Here is a 14,853-nt window from a genome sequence, read left to right on the forward strand (position 1 = left end):
GAAGAGAAATATGCCAAGCTTACTTCTGCTTCAGGCCCTTGTACTTGCTATCTTGTCTGCCTGAAATATTCTGTAAAATATCCATAGGACTTACCATTTATTTAATGTTCTTTATTCAAAATCATTTTTCATTGAGGCCTCCCTGTCCTCCTAACAGAAAAATTTAACAGCACACTTTGCCATTCTTCCTTTTCTATTTTCCTGAGCACTTGATCGTTACTTGATATAGTACATATTTTACTTCTTATTTATTGCCTCTCATACTAATATATAAACCCTGCTTATATCTTTGGGATTTGTGATTCTTTTGTTCACTGCTGAACAAAAGTAAGTAACTGAAAACTGTGACCAACATATAGTAGGTATTTAATACTCATTGAACAAATCCACCACTGTATTCCAGTGCTTTGTGTAAATGGTAAATATTGTGCAGACAGTATTATTCGAAAAGAACAAAGCCAAGGAGATGGTGCTTTTCTTTAAAAGCATACCAAAACAAGATCAACTCTAGCTTCCAACTACATACCGTAGGACAAAGCCAACAAAACCATAAAAAACTTACCTAGGCCAGCTCTTATCTCTTTTTTCTTCTGAGAGGCCCAGCCCACTATGGAATGTTTATCTCCTCCTGGTTTCTCCTCCAAGCCTCTATTCAAGCGCCAGATTTTTAGTGTATTGTCATCAGAGCACGTAGCAATCTAAGAAGAATCAGGAAGGGAGTGATGAAGTTTCAAAGATTCATAAAAATAGATATGCCTTAGGAGCTCATGGACTGGAGAATTATTTTGTCTGCTATAACATGATACAGAAAATAGTATCTGAGATAGCACATACTTCCTTCCTTGCTTGCTTTCAGGAATCACTACAGATTTCCAAGGAAGCAAATTCTCTGGTTTCTTTTTTTATATAGTTTCTCTTGATTCGACTTTCATTACCAATAATTTCTTACTTAAATTTAAAACTTTACTATAACAGGCTCATTTCATTTTCTTAAAACACCAGGCAACTCATTATCTTTACTGCCTTCTACATAACCATGAAATATGTAATTAAGATACCCTTTTTGCTAAATGATCAGTGTATATCACCAACATTCAGTTTTTATGAGTTTCTTCTGAATTTTGCATGCTCTGCCTTATTGCTAAAGTAATGGGATCATTTCTAATATCAGACTTAGCTCATGACTCTAGTAGGCTGTGACAAGTACAATGAAACTATTCCTCTGAGATTTTTCAGATAGGTAAAGGAGCAATCTGGGAAAAGAACAAGTTCAGTAGGCTGAAAGAAGTTAAAAATAACCTTTGCCCCTTTAAAAATATCTGACCATTCCTGATCTTGGTCCCAAGCCTTTTATGGCAGAGAAAGCCCAGCTTGAAGAGCTTGTGGCAAATGGCCACTGGTACCAGAGCTATTCCTCAGCATTTGTTTATGTAATTTCTCTATTTCAGTCACTAAAGAGAGAGAAAAAAAGAACACACATTCTCTCAAGTCTTTGCCCCCAAGAGACTGGTAGCTTTTTCCTTTCCTTAATGGGAGGCCAAAAGAAGATACGTATTTTACCACTCAATAAGAGATGCTTAGAATCTACAATCACTCTGTAGTGACAGTAACAGTAATTATTTACAGAGCACCTACTATATGTCTGGTAATTTATATATTATTTATCTTATTTAAAAAGCCTTGAACTCAAATAAGCTGTTCTGTAAAATGAGAAGTTACTTTCTTGAAGTAGTTTTCACCTTAAATTAAAAACTTAATTCTATACTTAGAGAAGGAATAACTCTCAGGAACCAGAAATCCAACCTTATTCCTTAGTGCATAATATGATTTCTCTATTAGTAGACAAAAGCAGAATATGTATATAAGTAATACTGACATAGATCCTGGATGACCTCTACATCTAAATTTCTAAAAGAGAAGTCTTTATCACTCTCAAAATAAACCTTATGAAAGCCTATACCCATGTGATCTGTTTTTTAAAATCAATTACAGATTTTTTTCACAAACCTTTGTGAAGTCAGATGGACACCAGCACACAGATGTGACCTCTTGAGAATGACCCAGGAGCACAGTAGGAGGATGCCAGGGAATAGAGACCTAGCCCAATCAAAAAGAGACAAGTCATCAGAACAGTGTTAGGCTGTGATCTTCCTAACTGTGCCACTGATAGCTTTAGACTTTTACCAAAGGCCCCTACACCTGCCTAGCTATAGTTCAGAAAACAGAGTTCTAATGGGTAATAAAGTTTTTGTCAATGATCTGAGAAAACACAATGAAAGTAGTCAGAATAAGTAAGGAATATAAGCTTAGATACCAGAACAGGTAGTACACTTCAAAAGAAGAGTCAGCCCTTTCTTTACACAGCCAGGATATTTTCAGATCTTCTCTGGTTAGCTACTTCCAGGAAAAGTAATTAACTATGAATCCTGAAGGTACCTGAAACATGCCACCAGCTCTCTTGGGAGAAGATGACAGTTTTCCTTCCAAAAGAGACTCATTGACTTTTACCAAAATCCAAGGTTTTATCCCTTCACTTTGAGCTAAGATAACCTTTACTAAGTTAAGTCTCACCACATTTCACTATATCTTAGTGAATAAAGAAGGGTCACATTGCGTGTACTGCACATGTGATTAAGAATATTATCTCATCACTAGATGCCACCAGTGATGCAGATTTGATAGCAATGGACAGTTAATTCATTTAAGAGCTGTCAATACCTTTTACAGGTCATAGGAATTAACTAGCACAATAAAGAGTACAAGCCCACATAACTGTTATTAGCATATGTGTTTGAAGAGAGCAAGCAATCTAGAGCTAAGAGAAGTTATTCTTTTCGTTTTTTGAGGATCTGAATCATGGTTCATTTGTATGAAGAAAGTGGAGGTAAATGTGGAAAGATTATCTGTGAGAATGACTAAGTAAACTTAATAAACTCCTTAGATTACAGTTAAAAGAGATTCGACACTGATTTCTAAGGTTATCCAACTCAATTATTACTACTCTTCTCTTAGGTTAGATGGCACATTGCAATAATTCAAAAAGTTAAAAGAAGATAGAGCAGAGTCTAATTTGCTTTGCTGAGTTTTTAATTAACATCTAACAGAAGCTTTTTTTTTCGTATCTACAAAGATCTGATTGCCTACTTCTACAATGCTAACAACAATGTCATTCTTTCTTGGGTAACATATATTTAAAAAGGACTTTAAAGACAGCCTTCAGCTATCCTAACAGTCACAGGAATTCTCCTTCCTCTTCCATTTGGAATGGTTACAGTCCGTTAAGTTTTCTTAACCCAAGGCCCAAAATAAGCCTAGTATTCATAATTAACAGGGAGAGGAAATCCTTATGTCCTTTTGAACATCCCCAGTAGGAACACATTATTCTCCTTTAAACCACTGCCCTTTGCCTCTAGGTTTTCATTTCATGATACTGCCCTTCCTTAGTTTCTGTGTCATAATACCTAGTAGAACCTAAACGTGGATACAAAGGATTAAAATAAGTTTTAAGAAAGACCAGATTCCTGCCAAAAGGATGTATGTAGTCTTGCACTTATCTATATAGCCTCAGAGAAAGAACAGATCTTTGGAAAAACGTTTTACCATCCGATACGGTAGTAACCATACTAGCAATACAAGTCAGTATTTGTTGATTGAATATATAAGCCAGGCATTTCAAATAGCATTATAAGTGGGGGAAAGATTCCTCAAAAAGTTAGAACATGGAATTAAGTATCATATCACCTGGAAATTCTACTCTTTGTAGGTACCCTAGGAGGACTGAAACATGTACAGACAAAAACTTTTACACACACCTGCCTCACAACTGTTGAGGCCCTGAGTTCAAGCCCTAGTACCACTAAAAAAACTCACAATCAAACCAACAACAAAAGAACCCGGAACAAAAATCTATATATAAGTGTTCATAGTGGCTTTAAGCAGAAAGCAAAAAAGAAAAAATAGAAAACAACTCAAATGACCATCAACTGACAAATGGATTTAAAAAAGTGCTGCAATGCATACAATAATACAGTGGAGTACCATAAAAAAGAACGAAGTACTATAAATAAACAACATGGATGAACCTGGATAATACTAAGTAAAAGAAGTCAGACACAAAATGCCATGTATTGGACTGGGAGAATGACTCATGTGGTAGAGTGCTTGCCCAGCAAGTGCAAAGTGCTGAGTTCAATCCTCAATACCACCAAAATCTGAAATGACAACAAGAAAACCTAAAAGCCACATATGGTGTGCATGAAATATTCAAAATAGGCACATCCACAGGGACAGAATATAGTTTAGTAGTTGTTGTGGGAGGGGAGAATGGAGAGAGATTGCTAATGGGTTTGTGATGGGAATTAAGGCAGTGGTGATGGTTGTATAACACTGTGATCATATCAAAAACTACTGAATTGTACACTTTAAAATGATTTCATGTTATATGAATTCTTTCCATATATATTTTTTGGCAGTGCTGAGGACTGAACCCAGGCTTCATACATGCTAAGCAAGCATTCCCATTGAGCTACACCCCCAGCCCAGGCTTGATTTATTATTATTATTATTTTTTAAAAAGACAGGGTTTTGCTTTGTACCCCAAGGCTGGTCACAAATTCAAGATTCTGCTGCCTCTGCCTCCCAGGTGCTGGGATTACACCACCATGCTTGGCTCCTGAATTCTATCTTAGTAAGAAAAAAGGCAGTGGTAGTGGCAGGAGAGCATGTTGTTGGATGAAAATAATCCCTAGTAAGTTTTTATGAACTTCAGCAATGAGTGCTTTGACAGTTTAGGACTGTACTAGGATGTAGTACCTGATGACTATTTCAAAAAAGGTCAATATCTTCTAATGAACTCAGATGGCTTTTAAATTCCTCATTTTCATTCAAATATGTTTTTATTATCAGTATGTCATAAGAACATTACCACAATTATACCATTTCATTTTAACAAAGCCCCCTTCTTTCAAATAGGAAAGAGATTACTTTAAAATTTAAAAGACATTTATATGTAAGCATTTTGGGGATGGTCAAACACAGAAAACTGTCCTCTCTTTACATATTTTACTTTTTATAGAATACTCAAGGCACAAAGATCTCAAAGTTAAAATGACAAAGGTACATCTAGAAGTGAAGAGCTCTATCAGGCCTCTTAAAGCACTTTGTGTACTTAAACATACAAAAAAAAGATCAGCACTTTTCTTCACAAAATCTCTTTACATGCCCAGTTGGAAACCAAATCTAATCTTTATTTCTGCCATGAGATCATTTACACTTCCTAAAGTGTCAGGCTCAATGTTTTGCCAGTCAGCGGTAGAATAGCATGCCAAATCAGTTTATTTATAACCACTTCAATTCTATTCAGATGCTCTCTCAGAAACAACCAGGGCAGAGAAGGTACGGGTAGAGGTGGGGCAACGGAGGAAATGTAGAATGGTAAATCTTTTTTTTTAAGTCTTGGTTCTCAGTATCAGAGAGTCTAAAGTAAACACATCCCCCCCTTTGCTGGGCAATAGTGAGGATTAAAAGGCCATTCTCTTTTGTCATAAGATAAGACGCTCCTTTACTGTTTATCTTTGTGGGCTTTTTAGCACAGAAAAATTGCAGCAGTTAAAAACAATTCTGACCTACTGGAAACACAGAATTATAAAACCTAACAGTTTGGAGACTCAGCTTACATGGAAGTACTTTAAAATTACCACACCCTTTTTTTAAATCATGAAAGAGAAACTGAGCTACCCCACTAGGCAAATTCAATTTTAGGAGCAGCAAGCTTGCCAGGATCTCAAATATCAGGGCTTGCACACTGAGTTATGTGTGAATAGGCAGGAGAACATCACGTCTGAACTACGTCATTCAGCGGTGACATGTGACCCAACCTAGGCATTCAGAAAGGGTCACCCATGTATGTGGTAGCCACTGACTGGATGCCTGAAAATGGGTTAGAAACAACAGTGTGTGTCTTTAAAGGGAACAAGTATCCCCCCTCAGCTCTCACTCACTAGAACAAAAATTTTAAAAGGCCTTTGTGCTAAAGAAGAGTTTAGAGAAATTTTAAAACTTGGCAGGAAAATTATATATATATATATATATATATATATATATATATATATATATATATACACACACACATATACAAACATGATACAATATATAATTATATACCTAGTTATGTATAATTTAAAAACTTATCTAAGATGATTTTAAAAGAATGATTGGCACATAGGTATTTTTATATGTAATCCTTTACTACAATTTTTGGTTCAGTTGGTTTTTTTCTTTTAGGAAAGAAACTTTGAAAAGATACAAACTTATATGAATACAATTCTCTAATTTTTTTTTTTTTTCATTTTTCTTTTATTATTCATATGTGCATACAAGGCTTGGTTTATTTCTCCCCCCTACAATTCTCTAATTAAGTTGGGAGCTGAAGCAGAAAAATAAATGTAGTTAAGACAGTGAGGGAATGAGAAAGGGAAAACAAGAATATGTCAAAATAAACATAAGAACAAATTTGAAACTCAGATTTTTAAATGTAAGACAAGGCTTGGTACGAGTGACACATACTGATAAAGTTTAAAGCTCAAAAAAAGAATTTTATAGAGGACATGAGGCAAAAACTACTTTCATAAGATGAAATCTCAAGTACATAGTTTGTAAGCAAACTGTCATTTAAAAATACAACAAATAAAAGAAATGTGCTTCTAGAAAGAGGCAGGCCCAACATAAAGGGATCTGGATAGAACAATAGCTCCACCTTGCGATCATTTAGGATACTGTTCCTAAATGCTTTCAATAAGGCAATGTTGCGTTTTTGCAACTCTCGGTATACAGAAAACACTCTTTTGTACTTCCCCTAGGACTTTTTCTCCATTAGACTTTAAATAGACAGTTTTAAATTTCTTAGCGTAGAAGTCACTTTAGAATTATGAATACTTAAAATGGTTTTATTTTATTTTATTTTTTTTCATTTTTCTTTTATTATTCATATGTGCATAAAAGGCTTGGTTCATTTCTCCCCCCTGCCCCCACCCCCTCCCTTACCACCCACTCAGCCCCCTCCCTCCCCCCCCCCCCCAATACCCAGCAGAAACTATTTTGCCCTTATTTCTAATTTTGTTGTAGAGAGAGTATAAGCAATAATAGGAAGGAACAGGGGTTTTTGCTGGTTGAGATAAGGATAGCTATACAGGGCATTGACTCACTTAAAATGTTAAAAAAGTATAAATTTGCTTAATTTTAAATAGCAAAAGGAAATTTATAGAATTAAAAAAAAACACTAAATGGTGTTATTAAATATATTTTAAAAGGACGGGTGTGGCAATTCACATCTGTAATCCAGTACTAGGGAGGTGGAGATAAGAAGATTGTGGTTTCAAGCCAGCCTGGGCAAAAAATGTTAGTAAGACCCCCATCTCAACAAATAAACAGAATCTGGTGGTGCATTATGTATAATCCCAGCTATGTGGGAGGTGTAGGTAGAAGAATCGTAGTCCAAGGTCAGCTCAGGCAAAAAGTGAGAGACCCTATCTAAAAAATAACTAAAGCAAAAGGGCCAGAGGCATGGCTCAAGCGGTAAAGCACTTGCCTATCAAGTGCAAGGTCCTGAGTTGCCAACCCCAGGACCACTCAAAAAATAAAGTGGCCATACCTATTATACCTTTTTTTTTTTTTTATTTTTTTTTGGTGAAGTGGGACTGAGGTTTGAACTCAGGGCTTCATGCTTGCAAGCTTGAGCTACACCTCCAAGCAGGCTGACCTCGAACTGCAATCCTCCTGATCTCAGCTTCCCAAGTAGCTAGGATTACAGCCACCACCACCTGGCTTGCCATACCTATTTTAATACCTTGAAGAAAGAATAAAGAATGCAATATTATACAAATAGTTTTGAGTGACTGTTTTGTGCAAGGCTGTTTGAGTTATTCAAGTTAGGACCTTAGGAATCAGAAGACTATTTTAAAAGAGTTTGAAAACACGGAGCAGAAAGGTGGTGCATGTTTTCTAAGGGAGCAAGAAAAATTGTTAAATATTCTTATTACCCTTCTGAATTCTCTTCGTGAAACAGAGGATACAGAATCAATTTCTGATAAGCAATGGCCATAAAAAAAACCATATATTCTTTGACAGAGCGAGCTTTAAGTGAACGAAGATGCAACCTTTATCAAGTATCTGATGCAGAAAGGTTAATGGTATTTGTTTCTATTAAACTTACCTCATATTAGACAGAATAAATATTTGCAAGAATAATCCAGTCTTACATTTGTGAGGGAAGTTTGGTAACTCACCTTCCAGATATAAGCAGCTTCATCACTTGAGCCACTGAGTAAAAATTGGTCATCTGGACTAAGACTTGATTTTACATAAAAGGTAGAGTTCTGGTGTCCACTGAAGATAGCCACTGCAAGAGGGAAAACACAAATTGCTTGCCTGTTATTTCTGGTTTTCCAATGGATGCAGGCAGCTTATGTATCTGAACAAGTTTTATCACCATATTGATCACTGAAGCAGACTGTCAAGAAACTCTAGAAAGAAGCTTTGTATTAGACCTAATCTCATGAAATCATTCCAAATATTTGGTATGGAACTGGCCATAAAATAAGTGATAAAAAATGTCTTAAGACTGTAACTGTTTTCTCCACCCCAGCATAGGGCTTTTTCAATACAAAATACACTAATCTTACTTCTTATACTTCAAGCCTCTTGAGGGTACAGTTTGTATCTTACTCTTTCTTCTCTAGTCTTTATGCTTTGAACAGAGAAATATTTGTTACATGAAGAGGTAAAAACAGTAAAAAGAATAATTTGGATTCTGGCCAAGACTTACAGATAGTTTATCTGTGATGTGGGTATCTTTTTTTTAACTTTATAAATTGTAATTTTATTTTTACATTTCAAAATTTTAGTAGCATATAATGGCTATACAGGAGGATACACTGTGATATTTACATATGTGCTTATGATATATCTTGGTTGGATTTACCCCTCCACCATTTTCCCTCATTTCCTTCTACCCCTTCTTAGAACAATGAACAAGTTTCATTCTTCTATTTTCATATATGAATACAAAATACATGAGATGTGGGAAACTTTTGAACCACATCTCCAGCCTTTTTTGCTTTAGGTTATTTTTCAGATAATCTGGCAGATTTTTTTTTTTTTTGGCCTGGGCTGGCTTCTGACCATGATTCTCCTATCTATGCCTCCTCCATTCCTGGGATTACAGATGAACGCTATCACACCCAACTTATTTGAGATGGGATCTTGTTAACTTTCTGCCCAGCTAGCTTTGAATCACAATCCTTCTGATCTCTGCCTCCTCCTGAGTAGCTGGGATTACAGGCACGGGCCACCACTCCTGCCAGATGTGAGAATCTTTTTAATCCAGCTCACAGACTATATGGTAGTAGTAGCTAGTGGGGCAAACTGTATGCTCATATCTAAGACACTAGGGGTTAGGTTTAGCTGTCGGGTTTGGGTTTCCCACTATCCATGGTGAAAGAGCAAATAACCATAACATGCTCTTGACAGGTTCTTTTAGAAGGTGCTCAAAACCTGAGACCTCTGGCACCAGAACACTGCTAGAAAATATAAAAGAAAATGTTCAGTTACTAGCAATGTTAAAGATAAATTTAGGCAAGAAAAAAAAAAATCACACTTTTAAGAGTGGAGAGAAGCATTAGCAAGGGACTTGTCAGCTTTCTATAAGTGCTTGCAAAGTCCCTTCATTTTCTAGAATAAACTGGAGAGGAACTTTGCATTTAGTTTTAAAGTCCACATATCAAATGCTCCCCATATTAGATATTTTGCTGTGAAGGAATGGCATGAATCAACTCAGATACATGTTGTAAACCTGTTATAACAGATAAATCCATGCAAAATAAAGAGGTTTCTTTATTCTGAGAACACTGCTCCAAAACTATTATTATTCACCTTCAACTCTAAACTGTGAGTGGAAAACTACAGACCAAATTTCCCATTGAATCTCTAAGTCTGTATTGCCCTCTGTTGGTCAGGGAAAAGCTGATAAAATACATTGTATATGCTTCAAATCTTGCTATAAGTCCTCCGAAAAACCTATAATGGCCTTTATTAACTTAATTTTGTTTGTTTGTTTGTTTGTTTTCAGGTAGGGTCTTACTATGCAACCCAGTCTGGCCTTGAACCCCAATTCTCTAGCCTCTCGAGTGCTGGGATCAGAGGTGTGTGCCACTACACCAGGCTTCAGTTTGATGATTTAGGTCTGAGATATGAACATCACTTAGTATAATACAATAGTGTTAATACAACATACAGTAAATCAAGTATTGCCAGGACCCTCTGAAGTCTTGACAAGGCAAGTATTTACTAGATTTTTTTATACACACACATGTGCCAGCATACAATGGTCATTCAAATTTGAAGGAACAAGTCAACTAATCTATCTATGAGAAGAATTCAAATTATTGTAGGAGTATAGAAGGTTACTAAATTATTAGTCCAGTGCTTGATGACAGAGAAACAAATTAAACAAGCCCCTTTACTACCAAACTACAGGAAAAAGTATATAAAAGAGCTCATGCACATCTGATAATATAATCAGGATCAGGCTTTATCTTTTGAGGAAAATTTTGAAAAGTCTATTTTACATGACTAAATTATCAGTTATCTGAACTCTAATTCCATTAAGGAAAACAGCAACAGAAATTCCAAGTAGAAAGGTTTAACATAATGTAACAGAAGTTCTAAAAGTTATAAAACCTCTTCCCTTTTCCAAATACTCTTACTTTTGTTTAAAGAACACTAGACCTAATCCAAGGCATCAGAAATGACAACTACAGTACTGCTACAGAGAGCAAAGTCCCCATAAGATTGCTTGGGAAAATATTTGGAAACTTCTCTAAGAGCACCACCAAAATATCCTAAATTCTGTACCATTGTGAAATTTCCCTTCCCTTTCTTTAGACTTTCTTGCCAGTGCTGGGACTTGAACTCAGGGCCTCACACTTACTAGCAGGCACTCTTACCACTTAAGCCATACCCTCAGCCCAAGATATTTACCAGCACATCTGGGAATTAAGTAGCTCTGGGAATTGGTTATGGAATTCAGAGTGTTTCTGACAGAGCTAGATGTGAAGAAGAACCAGGCTACTAACATGTAGCTTGCTTAAGTGAACAGTAATAGTTTTATAACCCAAACAACCCTCTTAAACCATGCTTGGGTTTAAAAAGAAACCTCAGTTTCTTTTTTAAATATCATTTATTAGTTTTAAGTATTAGATTTTACTTTTATATTCTTGAGGGGAAAAAAAAAAGTGAGGTTAAGGGAAAATACCTCGAGATAAAGTGTTGCTCTGTGGCCAACATTAAGGAAAAAGCCAAGGGAGGGTAGAACCATTTGGGAGGGGGGTTTGAAAAATTCAGGCCTTTAATTTTAACTAACAGCCCCCACAGAGGAATAAAGTTGAGCAGAACAGCTTTCTTTCTTTCCTTTTGTTTTGGGTGGTACCTATGTTTGAACTTAGGATCTTCATGCTTGATAGGCAGGAATGTTACCACTTGAGCCACTCTGCCAGCCCAGAACATCTTTCTTTATTCTGCAAGCTTATTAAATAGAAAATTTAAATAATCTTAAATATAGGCCAAAGGGATGATTTCAGGAGGCTCACTATGAAGAGCAGGATTCTATTTACTTGTGAAATGATCTCAAGAAAAGTACACCTTTGAAAACATCACTGAAACTAATTAAGGACGTCAAATTCCTCACATGACTTAATAAGTTGTGTCTAGAAAACCACTCCCAAACACTAAATTATCATTAACAAAAAAACCCATATTAATTTCCTGGTAAGAAAGTAAAATAAAATCTTACCTGGAGAAGTCTTTAATCCAGTCATATTGAACATATAGATGTTGTCATCTGTGCAATTAGCAAATAAAGTAGAGCCAGTAGAATCCAAAATCAGGCTTGAGTACCCTAGGAAAAGAGGATTTTAATTAGCACATCTTGATGATGATTAGTATACTGCAGGCTAAAATCTGAGGGCAAAAAAATAGTTCATTCCATGAGAAGAAACACCAGAATTCTTTGTTCCCCAAAATATATACAAATCAAAAATATTTTAAGTTTTTATCTTTTGAACTTCAGAAAGATACCACCACATATTAGAGTTTCTCAAGTCTTTGTTGCTGAACATTAGCCTTAAAAAAAAAAAAAAAAGTTTTTTTTTTAACAAAAATTCCCATCTCACCCCAAAAGTCCTACAATCAGTACAAAGGCTTACCTAGTTTTCGAGTGCTGCTACCTGGGTACAGAAAAGACTTGGAAGCTATGGGCTCTTGTCGGTAAGCTGTATAATTCTTACGTAAATCCCATACTTTGATTATCCTAAAAATCAACATAAATAGTTATTTTGTAGGCCCCTTTCCACCCCAATTCCACATATGCTGAATGTGCAATGACTTGATCTAACTCCTCAGGCACGTTTTCCAGGTACAGGGAGAACGTCTCACTGGGAAACACATTTAACATAGTATTGTTTCCAATGTTGAGCTTACAATTCTGACAGAAGGGAAACAGATGTGATCTGACCCAGTCACGGGTTACTGGAGTTCACTCCAAGGGAGCGGAAAGGAAGACGACGGTCGCTGCCCCGTTGTTTTTAGAAAACACAGTTCCGAAGCCTTTGATAATCTGTATATACCCTTTGACGTAAGCAGCAAGCTCTGTTCCTAAGGTTGTATCTTTATATATGACTCCTTAAGTAGTCTAGTCTAAACAAATTTTCCTATCAAAGGGGAAAAGTGTTTTTCATTTCATCTGTTGGGATAATTGTCTTAATCCTCTACTTCTAGTTTGTAGACAACTTGGAAACACAAACTTGGAATGAATGGCAGATATTTGGAAATAAACAGAGGAACCTTTCACAGCCATTCACAAACATAATAACTTATAATTTTTCATTCCTACCCAAGAATTTGGCTCACAGTAGAGTTCAGTGTCCAGAGGTGACAATGGAGATCCTAGGATAGTAAGCCACTATTTGTTTAAATTGACAATATTGGGGGTTTGAACCCAGGTTCTTGCTAGTGCCCTTGCAAGGCAGATGCTCTACCATTTGAATCACACACACAGTCCTTTTTTGCTTTTAGTTATTTTTTGGACAGGGTCTCATGCTTTTGCCTGGGCTAGCCTCAAACCATAATCCTTTTACCTATATCTCCTGCATAGCTAGGATTACAGATGTGGACCACCATGCCTGGCTTATTGGTTGAGATAGGGGGGCTCACAAACTTTTTGTTCAGGCTGGTCTTGAACCATGATCCTCCTGAGTAGCTGGGATTATAGATATATACTACCATGTCCAGTCTAAAGTTAAAAATTGAAGGCAGTTATGTATTGCAGATATAATGGGTAAAGAAGTAGGCTTAAAAAGAATCCCTACACATGAAGAACTTACCTTCTTCAATGTTTTAGCAGAGGACAAACCAATGAACAAGCGTCAGACTAGGAAGGCTAATTCAGACCAATCATGGATGGCAAGTATGTTAAAGTATTTGACCCTTTCTACAAATCATCTACTCCCAGAATTACCAATTACACACCCAGAATCAGATTTCTTCTCTTAAAGATATTCCTAAATCTGGGTAAAATCCAAAATGATAGAAAATTTACTCTGCAAAATAAGAATCAGTGAGAAATTATACTTCCATAAGTAAGCAAGCTATCCACCCAGCTTCCTTTCTGTAATAGAAGCATAGCAGCTCACACTTCTCTTATGTGTTAGCCAATGTGCTAAGTGTGACATGTATGCTATCATTTAATTGTTTCGGCAGTTCTAACCCATTGTTTTCCATTACAGTGTGATCTGCGGTTTTTCTTCTCAGCTGGGTACTACTGTCAAAAGGTATAAACATAAGTATTCACTTATAATGGGACTCTGTGACTTACCTATCACAGCTCATGAAAGCTACTTCATCAAAAGAAGCAAGAATCAAAATTTCTTACCCATCTACAGCTCCTGCTGAGACTAATGTATTCTCATCTTGAAAGAGGACCACGGTAACACTCTGCTGGAAATCCTAAGAGCACAAGAAAGAAAAGGAAGGAAATTCTGTCTGGGGTGTCACAATCTTCACCATAAAGAGAACAAAGTGCTTCAGAATGGCTTTTCTCCCTGAACTCTGAATTAGACTAAATCTTCTTTTCCCAATAATCCTACATAAATGTGCTAGCCAGGAAATGACCTAAGTATCAGTAAGTTATAGTATATATGTTAACACTTTTACTCAACAAAACTGGTGACTAAAAGATTTTACTTAACCTACTGAATTTTAGAATCCTCCCTCCTAATGAGCTATGTATCTTTAGGAAACCAATTTTACTTTTTTGTGCCTGTTTCATCTATAAAATGTTGCTATGTACCCAGATTATCAAACAGGAATATCTAAGGAATTACAGATGAATGAGTACATGCCCTGAAAGAGTTAGAAGGGCTCAATGGAGTTTTATTTCCTAATTGCTATTACTTAACAAGTTCTCTAAATGTCTAAAAGTTACATCTTTTAACTCCACCTGGCCTCCAAACACCACTACCTGTTTCTATTCAGACCTGTGTCCTATAGTTAGGATGTGATCTTGAGTGGTAAGTCAGCAATTACATTTCCCCCCAAATATTTATTAGGATGCTATAGACCAGGACTATTAGAAAAACACATTAAAGTGAGATCAACGATATTTTTAGTTTGAACTTTTGACTACTAGAATAGTTTATCTTCTACCCAAATGTTTAATACATTTCTTAATGCTTAATACGTTTTAAAATGTATAAAAGATATTCACATCTTTTCTATCGCTTTTATTATGAAAACAGGGATCAC

The 14,853-nt window shown here is 36.1% G+C and overlaps 1 protein-coding gene across 2 annotated transcripts in view; it reads right to left on the reverse strand.

The window, feature by feature from the left end:
• Dtl (denticleless E3 ubiquitin protein ligase homolog) overlaps window positions 1–14,853 on the reverse strand; it is a 40,491-nt gene that overhangs the window by 12,470 nt on the left and 13,168 nt on the right. For both annotated transcript variants that reach the window (XM_074048375.1, XM_020172836.2), the window contains exons 8-13: window positions 13,982–14,055; window positions 12,258–12,361; window positions 11,846–11,950; window positions 8,283–8,395; window positions 2,008–2,097; window positions 563–698 (exon numbers count right to left, since the gene is read on the reverse strand). In XM_074048375.1, coding sequence (XP_073904476.1) covers window positions 563–698; window positions 2,008–2,097; window positions 8,283–8,395; window positions 11,846–11,950; window positions 12,258–12,361; window positions 13,982–14,055 — 622 coding nt within the window. The remainder of the gene's footprint in view (window positions 1–562; window positions 699–2,007; window positions 2,098–8,282; window positions 8,396–11,845; window positions 11,951–12,257; window positions 12,362–13,981; window positions 14,056–14,853) is intronic.

This window comes from Castor canadensis, chromosome 11, assembly GCF_047511655.1.
Source record: "Castor canadensis chromosome 11, mCasCan1.hap1v2, whole genome shotgun sequence".
In the NCBI taxonomy this organism is placed as follows: domain Eukaryota; kingdom Metazoa; phylum Chordata; class Mammalia; order Rodentia; family Castoridae; genus Castor; species Castor canadensis.